Genomic DNA, 12190 nt, shown 5'->3' with positions numbered 1-12190 from the left:
GCGGGACATCTGGGGGCGCCCACGCGCTCTGGGACGAGTGTCGCTGGCCAGGCCCGGACTGGGGAAAGGCGAGTGAGACACTACTCGCCTGGGCTGCAAAATTTAAGGGAGTGAAAAAAAGAAAGAAAGAAAGAAACGAAAACCACCTCGAGTCACCAAAATAAACATTTTAATGCAGTGTTAAAAAAAAAAAAATCAACAGGAATCCTCCAAAGCCCACTATGAACAAAATAGCAAAACGGTAGAGAAAGGACCTGTGCTGCTGGGTAGGGCCTGTGGGGCGCCTCCGGGGGTCTGAAACTGGAGGAGACTCGGGGCTGTAGGGCCCGCGGATCTGGGGCGCCCCCTCGGTCCCGGCGCGCCCAGGGCCTCCAGCGCGGGGCCCGGCACAGGAGGCGGGGAGGCAGGCGGGGAGGCGGGCGGGGCGGGGCCGGGCGGCACCTCCCTCTCCTGCCTGCTTTCCCTCCCTCTCCTGGGCCTCTCCCGGGCGCAGAGTCCCTTCCTAGGCCAGATCCGCGCCGCCTTTTCCCGCGGCCCGCACCGGGCCCAGCTGACGGGCCGCGTTGTTTACGGGCCCGAGCAGCCCTCGCTCCCGCCGCCCGCCCGCCACCCGCCAGCCCAGGTGCCCGCCCGCCCGTCAGCTTGTCCGTTGGTCCGCGCGTCCCTCTGTCCCGGAGCCCGCAGGTCGCGACCCAGAGCGCGCGGGGCCGAGAGCCGAGAGACAGTCTGGGGCGCAGCGCCGAGCTCCCCGCCCCGACATCGTGGGACGGGGCCCGGGCCGCAGCGGCCGGGGGTCGGGGCCGCCACCGCGAGGGCCTCCGCTCCCTATTTGTAGCGGGCGAAGCCGCGCGCCTCCTTCCCGGGGCTGTCTCTAGGGCCCTCCCGGGCAGCGGGGCTGCGGCCCGCGGGTCGCCGGCGTGGAAGAGAAGGACGCGCGGCCCCCAGCGCCTCTCGGACGGCCGCCTCAGAGCATGACCCCCGCGGGCCAGCGCCGCGCGCTCTGATCCGAGGAGACCCCGCGCTCCCGCAGCCATGGGCACCGGGGGCCGGCGGGGGACAGCTGCCGCGCCGCTGCTGGTGGCGGTGGCCGCGCTGCTACTGGGCGCCGCGGGCCACCTGTACCCCGGAGAGGGTGAGTCTGGGGGCGCGGGCGTGGACGGGGAGCGCCGCGATGGGGAGAGGACCCCACCCGAGCCAAAATCGAGCCCCGGCTTGTGGACTGAGAACCCTCCCCGGGGGCGGGGGGCGGTGGCCGGGACTGTAGCTCCTGCCTCGCGTGGTGGGGGGGTGGGCGGGAAGCCGCTGACCTTGGCCTTTGCCCGCCCGGGCTCGCGCCTCCGCGCCCCGCGTGCCCGACCTGAGCCCGAGGAACCTTGCCCCAGTGCCCGCCCCGCCGCGGGCGCCTCTCTGGAGCGCGCCTCCGACCCGTGCCCCAGCCCCTCCGAGCCCAAGTCGCTCCGGAGACACGACATGCGTCGTCTTTGGGTCGCGGCCGGGAAGTGGGGTCACTGGGTCTGGAGAGCCCCGGACAGCCAAGTCCCCCGAGCGCATATGGTGTAGGTAGAGCCAATCGCCCCGAGTGCCTCACCGGTGGGTGACGCTGCCTGGGGTCGGGGACTGCAGAAACCCCCTCTACCCAGCTACCTTGGATTTAGGCCCGTGGCCACCCCGGACTCTAGGTCCACGTTTACCCTTTTGGGTTCTGTTTCCAGATGTCTGGAGGCAAATTCTAAAGCCTTAGCAACAGCAGCAATTGTAGCAGAAGTAGTGGCGGTTTTTTACCCTATTTATTGTAATTAGTATCACCGCACGCCACAGGCTGGTCTATCTTATCTCTCTGGACTGTCACAGTGGCCCCGGGAGGCGGATACAGTTCTGTACCCATTTCACAGAGGAGTAAACTAAGGCTCAGGTAGGATGCATAACTCCCTTGCCCTTAAGTCAGTGCCAGAGCCAGGACTTGAACCTCTCTGTGTCCCATTCTGCACAAGAATTTGGACTACTGTCCCTTGTCTGCTGTCTCCTTGACTCCTCCTCTCCCCTCAGCCCTGCCCTTCATGAAGGAGCCTTTGACCTTGAGTGAGCCTTTCCTTCCCCCTGACCCCATGGGCCCCTCTCCCACGTGTGGGTAGCATCTTCCTTGGGCTTGACAGCAGGCACCTTTGGGGTTGTAAGATAAAGATGGCGCAATCATTTAAGACAATATAGCCTGAGTGTCCCACTGTGGGGTCTGAGGCCCTGCTTTAAACATATCTGTTGGGTTACTGTTTCAGATTTCTCCATAAAAGGAAATCAGTGGTAATGAGGAAGGGGTCAGGGAGGGAAGGAATTGAAGCTCCTACATTTATTGATGGGGAACCGGGTACATGTAAAATCAGAGGTGCTAGAGTGGACCAACCGGGTGTGCTGAGTCAACTCTGTGAATTACATAATGTTTAAAAGCCCTGCGGCCACCCCGCCCCCAGGTGCTTGGTAGACAGTAGGTGCTCAATGAAGGGTGGCGTTTAATTTGGGTTGTTGTTAAGAAAATCCGGCTGGCTGTTGTGACTCACGCCTGTAATCCCAGCACTTTGGGAGGCTGAGGCGGGCGGATCAGGAGGTCAGGAGATCGAGACCATACTAGCCAACATAGTGAAACTCCCTTCTCTGCTCAAAATACAAAAATTAGCGGGATGTGGTGGCGTGCACCTGTAATCCCAGCTACTTGGGAGGCTGAGGCAGGATAATTGCTTGAACTGGGGAGGAGGAGGTTGCAGTGAGCTGAGATGGCACCTCTGCACTCCAGCCTGGCGACAGAGTGAGAGTTTGTCTTAAAAAAAAAAATCCAAGACGAGTGGTTTAGAACTATGCCAGATTCTGTGTGTGCGTTTGTGTGGTTCACTGCTCTTCTGTTCCTTGTAGCTTTGGTAATTAATCGTGGATCTGTGCCTGGACTTTCAGGGTCAGTAAATAGATTTACCATTTCTTTTCACATTTATGGCTTCCATATGGGCAGGGGTTTATGGTTTGTTGTTGATGTTGTTCACCACTGTATTTTTAGACCCCAGAACGGTGCCTGGCACATAGTAGGTGTTCAGTAAATATTTGTTCTGCAGTGGGGCACAGAAACCCTGGGTGTACTGGGCTCCTTTATCATCTTAAGAAGTTCTTTATTCTCTGCGTAATACCTTCCTAAGAATTGTAAGAGCAAGCTCTCAGCAGGTGCTGTTCTATTCGCTTTGCATATATAATCTCAGTTAATCCTCACGGCAAAACCCCACACGAGGTGTGATTTAATCATCCCTTTTCACAAGTGAGAAAACTTCGTTTGAGGCCAGCAGGCAGCAGGGCTGAGATTGGAATCTAGCTAGTGTGGCTGCAGAGCAATGGTTTCTTAACAAATCTTTGTTCTTTTGAGTCTGAGCCTCCATACCCCCCATGTTTGGGGTAATGGTGAACAAAATCCTATCAAATAAATGGGCTGTGATGCCTCTTGAAGGCGTGGGGAGGGGCAAAGAGCTTTTCAGATCATTAGATCATTAATCTCTAATGTCAACCAATGTGGCTTTTTTTTTTTTTTTTGAGACGGAGTCTTGCTCTGTCACCCAGGCTGGAGTGCAGTGGCACGATCTCGGCTCACTGCAACCTCCACCTCCCAGGTTCAAGGGATTCTCCTGCCTCAGCCTCCCCAGTAGCTGGGATTACAGGTGTGTTTCACAACACCGGCTAATTTTTTATATTTTTAGTAGAGACAGGGTTTCACCGTGTTAGCCAGGACGGTCTCAATCTCCTGACCTCATGATCCACCCGCCTCAGCCTCCCAAAGTGCTTGGATTACAGGCATGAGCCACTGCGCCCGGCCTTTTTTTTTTTTTTTTTGAGACAGGTTCTCACTCTGTCACCCAGGCTGGAATGCAGTGACACGATCTTTACTCACTGCCCACTGCAACCTCCACCTTTCAGGTTCACGTGCATCTCCTGCCTCAGCCTCCTGAGTAGCTGCGATTACAGGCATCCATCACCACCCTCGGCTAATTTTTGTATTTTTAGTAGAGATGGGGTTTCGCCATATTGGTTAGGCTGGTCTCAAACTTCTGACCTCAAGTGATCTGCCTGCCTCGGCCTCCCAAAGTCCTGGGATTACAGGCGTGAGCCACCACTCCTGGCCCTATATGGTATTTTGATTGGGATGAAGGGTGGAGGAAAATCAGTGTGATTTTTGTATCTATCTACCTATCTATTCATTTTACTGTATTTGTTTTTGAGATGAGGTCTTGCTCTGTTGCTTAGACTGCAGTGCAGTTGGGCAATGACGGCTCACTGCAGCCTCGACCTCCTGGACGCAAGCCATCCTCCTACCTCAGCCTTCCTAGTAGCTGGGCCCACAGGTGCACGCCACCCTGCCTGGCTAATTTTTACTTTAATTTGTAGAGATGAAGTCTTGCTATTTTGTCTGGGCTGGTCTCAAACTCCTGGCCTCAAGCGATCTGCCCGCCTTGGCCTCCCAAAGTGCTGGGATCACAGGCATGAGCCACAGTGTCTGGCCTCTGCAGTTATTCTTATTCTTTGCTTCTCTCCTGGAGACCTGCTTCTTGCCCTTCCCCATTCATGCATAGAGCCCATAGTGTGTGGGCTGAGTCCCTGGGGGTCCTCACCTCACCCCACTCTACCCTTGACTTCTGTTCCTCTTTGGTTCAAGCAGGAGCTCTCAGTCTCCGCACTGCTGGCATTTGGGGTTGGATCATTCTTGGTGCTGGGGTCTGCCCTGCATGTAGAGTGTTGAGCTGCAGCCCTGGTCTCCACCCATGTGCTCCTGGTAGGGCCCCCTTCCACCCAGTCATGATAGCCACAAATGTCTCCAGACATTGCCAGGCACTGCACTGGAGGAGTTAACCTTTTCCCTGTCTGAGACATTTACCCATCTGGGCTCTTGTTCTTTGTCCTCTCTTTGTTCAAGAATCTTTGGCCGGGTGCAGAGGCTCACGCCTGTAATCCCAACACCTTGGGAGGCCGAGGTGGGCGGATCCCCTGAGGTCAGGAGTTTGAGACCAGCCTGGCCAACATGGCGAAACCCCATCTCTACTAAAAATACAAAAATTAGCCAGGTGTGGTGGTGGGCCCTTGTAATCCCAGCTACTAGGGAGGCTGAGGCAGGAGAATTGCTTGAACCTGAGAGGCAGAGGTTGCATTGCAGCGAGCCGAGATCATGCCACTGCACTCCAGCCTGGGCGACAGAGAGAGACTCTCTCAAAAAAAAAAAAAAAAAAATCTTCATTTACCCACATACTTTTTTAGCCTCTAAACACCCCGTACTTGGCCGGGCGCGGTGGCTCACGCCTGTAATCCCAGCACTTTGGGAGGCCGAGGCGGGCGGATCACAAGGTCAGGAGATCGAGACCACGGTGAAACCCCGTCTCTACTAAAAATACAAAAAATTAGCCGGGCGCGGTGGCGGGCGCCTGTAGTCTCAGCTACTCAGGAGGCTGAGGCAGGAGAATGGCGTAAACCCAGGAGGCGGAGCTTGCAGTGAGCCGAGATCGCGCCACTGCACTCCAGCCTGGGCGACAGAGCGAGACTCCATCTCAAAAAAAAACAAAAAACAAAAAACAAACAAACAAACAAAAAAACACCCCGTACCCTCCGATCCCCATTACCCACCACTGACCTCCAGCCTCCACCCTGTCCAGCTTCCCCCGGCCAGTCCTCCCTGCCCTTTTCATCTCTTTACTCACTGTTCTGCCCCCAGCGTCTGGCTTGCATCTCCACCACTTTACCAATGGCTGTCAAAGTTAATCTCTCATCTCCCAGTTGCGTCTCCTGCAACCTCACCTCACTTGACCCCTCTGGGTTTGACACTGCCAATCCCTCCTCCTCCTGGAAGGTTGCGATTCCAGTCTCACCTGAGCCTGGGTTCTTGTTTTCTACTGTTCTCTTCTCCTTCTACCTAGGCTAAGATGTTGGCTCTCTCTTCCCAGAGGGTCAGTGTTTCCTTTAATCTTCTCTCAGCTCACTATTTTTTTTTTTTTTAAATTCACTTCTTCGCCCCGGCTGGAGTGCAACAGCACGATCCAGGCTCACTGCAACCTCCGCCTCCCAGGTTCAAGCAATTCTCCTGCCTCAGCCTCCCCAGTAGCTGGAGTTACAGGCATGTGCCACCACACCGGGCTAGTTTTTGTATTTTTAGTAGAGATGGAGTTTCACCCTGTTGGCCAGGCTGGTCCTGAACTCCTGACCTCAAGTGACCCACCCACCTCAGCCTCCCAAAGATCTGGGATTACAGGCATGAGCCACCGTGTCCGGCCCACTTTCTTTTTTCTTTTTTAAATTTTTATTTCTTTTTAGAGACAGGATTTTGCTCTGTCACACAGGTTGGAGTGCAGAGGTTTGGTCCTAGCTTACTGTAGCCTCCAAGTCATGGCCTGGAGCAGTCCTTCCACCTAGGTTCCCCAAATAGCTGGAATCACAGGCAGGTGCCACCGTGCCCAGCTAATTTAAACATTTGTTTGTAGAGACAGAGTCTAGCTGTGTTGCCCAGGCTGGTCTTGAATTCCTGGCCTCAAGTGATCCTCCCGCCTTGGCCTCCTGTGAAACTGGGATCACAGGCACAGGCACCACCATGACTCACTAATTTTTAAAATTTTTTGTAGAGAGAGAGTCTTGCTATGTTGCCCAGGCTGGTCGTGAATTCCTGGCTTCAAGCAACCTGCTCGCCTCCGCCTCCTGGGTACCTGGGACCACAGGCAGTCACCACCACGCCTGGCTAATTAAAACTTTTTTTTTTTTTTTTTTCCTGTAGAGACAGGGTCTTGCTATGTTGCCTAGGCTGGTCTTAAACTCCTAGCCTCAAGCAGTCTTCCCTCCTGGGCCTCCCAAGTGCTGGGATTATAGGCATGAGAAGCCATTGCACCCAGCTAAGAAATTTACATAGATCCGACTTCTTCATCTGAACAGGGGTCAGCTAACCGTGGCCCTCAGGCCCAATCCCACGGATTTTGTAAATGCAGTTTTATTGGCATGCAGCCACACTCATTTGTCTACTCATCATCTATGACTGCACAAAAATGCCTGGACACGGCAGGTTGAGTAGTTAAAACAGGAATTCTATGGCCAAAATATTTACACTTTGGCCCTTTACAGAGAACGTTTGCTAACCTCTGATCTGGAACAGACGCCTTGAGGTTTCATTCATGATAGCATGCCTAATGGCTTGTGTGGTCCCTGGTACAACTTGAATGAAGCGAGTGAAATGAAATGCTATATCTGGCTGGGCGCGGTGGCTCAAGCCTGTAATCCCAGCACTTTCGGAGGCTGAGACGGGCGGATCACAAGGTCAGGAGATCGAGACCATCCTGGCTAACACGGTGAAACCCCGTCTCTACTAAAAAATACAAAAAAACTAGCCGGGCGTGGTGGTGGGCACCTGTAGTCCCAGCTACTCGGGAGGCTGAGGCAGGAGAATGGCATAAACCCGGGAGGCGGAGCTTGCAGTGAGCCGAGATCCGACCACTGCACTCCAGCCTGGGCGACAGAGCGAGACTCCGTCTCAAAAAAAAAAAAAAAAAAAAAATGCTATGTCTTTCTCTTTACGCTGCAAGACACGTTAAAGAAAGTGTATCATTTGCTGCACTGAATACACGGATTCCAAGGATGAGAAACATCACCGTGATGTTGCCTACTTAGCTATGTGTATGATCTTATAATTTATTTATTTAAACAGCTATACTGGTATTGAATAAGGATTTCACGCTCTCAGCCCTGTGTCTAGAACCGAAAATATAACTGGTATATATAATGAGATTTTTTTTTTTCTCAAGCCTCTCTTGTGTTAATTTCTATTAAGAATATTCCTGGAGGCCGGGTGTGGTGGCTAACGTCTGTAATCCCATGCACTTTGGGAGGCCAAGGTGGGTGGATCACTTGAGGTCGGGAGTTTGAGACCAGCCTGACCAACGTGGTGAAATGCCGTCTTTACTAAAAAAAATGCAAAATTAGCTGGGCGTGGTGGCACATGCCTGTAATCCCTGTCTCCTGAGGCAGGAGAATCGCTTGAACCCGGGAGGTAGAGGTTGCAGTGAGCTGTGATCGCGCCACTGCACTGCAGCCTGGGCGACAGAGCGAAACTCCATCTCAAAAAAGAAAAAAAATACTTTTGGCCAGGTTCTGTGGCTCATGCCTGTAATCCCAGCACTCTGGGAGGCTGAGGTGGGAGGATTACATGTGTCCAGGAGTTTCAGATCAGCCTGGGCATCATAGCAAGACCCTGTCTCCACTAACAATAAAACAAAAATTAGCCGGGCATGGTGGCCTGCGTCTGTAGTCCCAGCTACTTGCGAGGCTGAGATGGGAGGATCTCTTGAGGCTGGCTGGAAGGGCAAGGCTGCAGTGAGCTGTGATTGTACTACTGCACTCCAGCCTGGGCAACAGTGAGGTCCTCTCTCTCTCTCTCTCAAACAAAAAAAAAAAAGAGTACTTTTGGAGTGGCCTGGTTGATGTTTTCCAGTTGCAGTGTATTTATGGTTTCTAATTAAAATAGTGACAGGTAATGCATTCTCATTGCAAAAAGAAAAATTACCAAAGTATAGAAAGGGAAAAACAAAAAACAAAAGTCCTTTTCCACAATCTTGTGTTGGGGTGCAGTGGCTCACACCTGTAACCCCTGGACTTTTTAGGAGGCTGAGGTGGGAGGAACACTTGAAGCCAGGAGTTCGAGACCAGCCTGGGCAACATAACGAGGCACTGTCTCTAGAAAAAATTTAAAAATTAACTGGGCATGGTGGTGTGTACCGGTAGTCCCAGCTACTCAGGAGGCTGAGGTGGGAGGATCGCTTGAGCCCAGAAGGTTGAGGCTACAGTGAGCCGTATTCATGCCACTGCACTCCAGCCTGGGTGATAGAGTCAGACCCTGTCTCAAAAAGAAAAGAAATAGTAAAAAAGTCTTGTCCCCCTGTCCCCCAAAGCATTCCATTCATGTCCAGGGAGGTAACTGTGCCATTGGTTTATATGTCTTTTTAATGTTTAATAATTTTTTGGCCAGGTGTGGTGGCCCACTCCTGTAATCCCAGCACTTTGGGAAGCCAAAGCAGGTGGATCTCTTGAGCCCAGGAGTTCAAGACCAGCTTGGGTAACATAGCAAGACTCTGTCTCTACAAAAGCCTCCAAAAAAGGTATCCAGATACAGTGGTGAGCACCTGTGGTCCCAGCTACTAGGGAGGCTAAGGTGGGAGGATCACCTGAGCCTGGGAAGTCGAGGCTGCAGTGAGCTGTGATTGCACCACTGCACTCCAGCCTGGGTGACAGGGTGAGACTCTGTAACAACAACAAAATATTTAGAAAATTATCGTACAGTAAAATAGGCTTTTTAAAGGTGTACCGTTTATGAATTTTAAGCCATGTCTAGAGCTCAGCTCTCTACTGTTCTTGGCTAAAGAAGGCTGTAAGTTGTATGGCTCTTGCCACAATTAGGATAGAGAATAGTCTCATTGTTGTCCAAACTCCCTCAATTCACCCCTTTATCACTAAACCACCTCCACCCCTAACCACAGATCTGTTCTCCATCCCTATAGTTTTCTCTAGACTTTAAAATGTTTTATCTTATAATCGGATTAATATTCTTTTTTCTTTTTTTTTTTTGAGACAGAGTCTCGCTCTGTCACCCAGGCTGGAGTGCAGTAGCGCGATCTTGGCTCACTGCAAGCTCCGCCTCCTGGGTTCAGGCCATTCTCCTGCCTCAGCCTCCCGAGTAGCTGGGACTACAGGCACCCGCCACCACACCCAGCTAATTTTTTGTATTTTTAGTAGAGACAGGGTTTCACCATGTTAGCCAGGATGGTCTCGATCTCCTGACCTCGTGATCCGCCCTCCTCGGCCTCCCAAAGTGCTGGGATTATAGGCATGAGCCACCACGCCTGGCCTGGATTAATATTCTTAAAGTTGAAATTTTAAATTTGAGTCCAGTTGATCCTCATTATTCCCAGATCCCATATTTTCTTTATAAAATTTAAAATTAAAATTTTTATTTTGAGAGGCAGGTTCTTGCTCTGATATCCAGCTGGAGTGCAGTGGTGTGGTCCTAACTCCCTGCAGCCTCCAACTCTTGAGCACCAACGATCCTCCTGCCTCAGCCTCCTGAGTAGCTGGGACATACGGGACTAGCTGCCACGCTCAGCTAATTTTTATTTTTATTTTTTAATTATTTATTTATTTATTTATTTTTGAGATGGAGTCTCATTCACTCTGTTGCCCAGGCTGGACTGCAGTGGTATGATCTGGGTTCACTGCATCCTCCGCCTCCCGGGTTCAAGTGATTCTCCTGCCTCAGCCTTTCTAGTAGCTGAGGTTACAGGCCTGACGCCATGCCCGGCTAGTTTTTTTATTTTTAGTAGAGATGGGGTTTCACCATGTTGGTCAGGCTGGTCTCAAACTCCTGGCTTCAAGTGATCCGCCCACCTCGGCCTCCCAAAGTGCTGGGATTACAGGTGTGAGCCACCATGCCCAGCCTAATTTTTAAATTTTCAGTAGGGATAAGGGCTCGCTATGTTGCTCAGGCTGGTCTCGAACTCCTGGCCTCAAGTGATCCTCCCATCTTGACCTCCTAAAGTACTGGGATAACAGACATGAGCCACTGCATCTGGCCCCAGACCCTGTATTTTTGAATTCACCTACTCACTAAAATTTATTTGTAACCCTCGAACCAGCATGCTCAGTGCCTTTCTGGTCATTTCAGGACACTCATAAGTATGAATCTCAAATTTGAGGTCAAGTAAGAGGGCACTCCACCTTTTTGCTTCAGCCCTTATGCATCAGATTCATACAATCTATACATTGAGGATTAAAACTAGTCCTTTTTGACCGGGCACAGTGGCTCATGCCTGTAGTCCCAGCACTTTGGGAGGCTGGGGCGAATCATGAGGTCAGGAGATCGAGACCATCCTGGCTAACATGGTGACACCCCGTCTCTACTAAAAATACAAAAAATTAGCCGGTGTGGTGGCGGGTGCCCATAGTCCCAGCTATGGACTGAGGCAGGAGAATCCCTTGAACCCGGGAGGCGGAGGTTGCAGTGAGCCGAGATCATGCCATTGCATTCCAGCCTGGGCTACAGGGTGAGACTCCGTCTCAAAACAAAAAACAACAAAAAACCCCGAGTCCTTTTTGTGGTTATTTGGTGCTGCATTTTTAGCATTTTTGTGCTTTCAGTTGGTGATGGGGCTGTTTCAAATGCACCCCAGGGCGCTAAAGCTCAGCTCTCTATTGTTTCTTGGCTAAGGAAGGCTGTGACCACCCACCGTTGTGGAGAAAATGCAGTGTGGCCAGGCGTGGTGGCTCACACCTGCAATCCCAGCACTTTGGGAGGTTAAGGCAGGTGGATCACTTGAGGCCAGAGTTCGAGACCAGCCTGGGCAACATGATGAAACCCCATCTCTACTGCAAATACAAAACTTAGCTGGATGTGATGGCGCATGCCTGTAATCCCGGGTACCTGGGAGGCTGAGGTACAAGAATTGCTTGAGCCTAGGAGGTGAAGGTTGCAGTGAGCCAAGGCGGTGCCACTGCACTCCAACCTGGGCAACAGAGTGAGACTCCGTCTCAAAAAACAAAAAAGAAACCCCCAAAACCAACACACACACACACACACACACACGCACACACACACACAGACACAAAGGCATGTGAGCCAAGACGGTGCCACTGCACTCCAGCCTGGGCAACAGAGAACAGAGTGAGACCCTGTCTCAAAAAAAAAAAACCAAAAAAAACAAATAAAAAACCAGCACACACATACACACACACACACACACACACACACACACACACACACACAAAGGCATGTGTTACATTAACTTTGTTCAGGCATGAGTTCTACTACTGTTGGCCGTGAGTTCAGTGTTAATGAATCAACAATATAGATTCAATAATGTCTTTCAACAGAAACACACATAAAACAAGGCTAGGTATTGACCCATGGATAAATGTGCTGTGGCCAGAAGTTCGCAGTTACCCTTGCGTTTTGCTGGGAGCAGTGGTTCAGTATTCGCTAGTTCAACATTCGAGGGAATTTCACAGAGTCCACCAATAACAAGAATCGGCTGCAAGTGGTTTAAAATTGGTGAATCTGTGGCTCACGCCTGTAATCCCAGAACTTTGAGAGTCTGAGGCAGGTGGGTCACCCGAGGTCATGAGTTTGAGACCAGCCCGGCCAACATGGTGAAAC

At 51.8% G+C, this 12190-nt stretch overlaps 1 protein-coding gene across 4 annotated transcripts in view; it reads left to right on the top strand.

Moving 5' to 3' along the window:
* Positions 1-489: 489 nt before the first annotated feature.
* The window catches only part of INSR (insulin receptor), a 192810-nt gene continuing 181109 nt past the window's right edge, over positions 490-12190 (top strand). For all 4 annotated transcript variants that reach the window (XM_077979745.1, XM_077979744.1, XM_077979743.1 and 1 more), the window contains exon 1: positions 490-1132. In XM_077979745.1, the coding sequence (XP_077835871.1) occupies positions 1033-1132 (100 nt within the window). In that variant the 5' untranslated portion in view covers positions 490-1032. The remainder of the gene's footprint in view (positions 1133-12190) is intronic.

This window comes from Macaca mulatta, chromosome 19 (assembly GCF_049350105.2).
Source record: "Macaca mulatta isolate MMU2019108-1 chromosome 19, T2T-MMU8v2.0, whole genome shotgun sequence".
In the NCBI taxonomy this organism is placed as follows: domain Eukaryota; kingdom Metazoa; phylum Chordata; class Mammalia; order Primates; family Cercopithecidae; genus Macaca; species Macaca mulatta.
The sequence above is the reverse complement of the archived record's forward strand: the minus strand, read 5'-3'. Positions and strand labels throughout refer to the sequence as shown.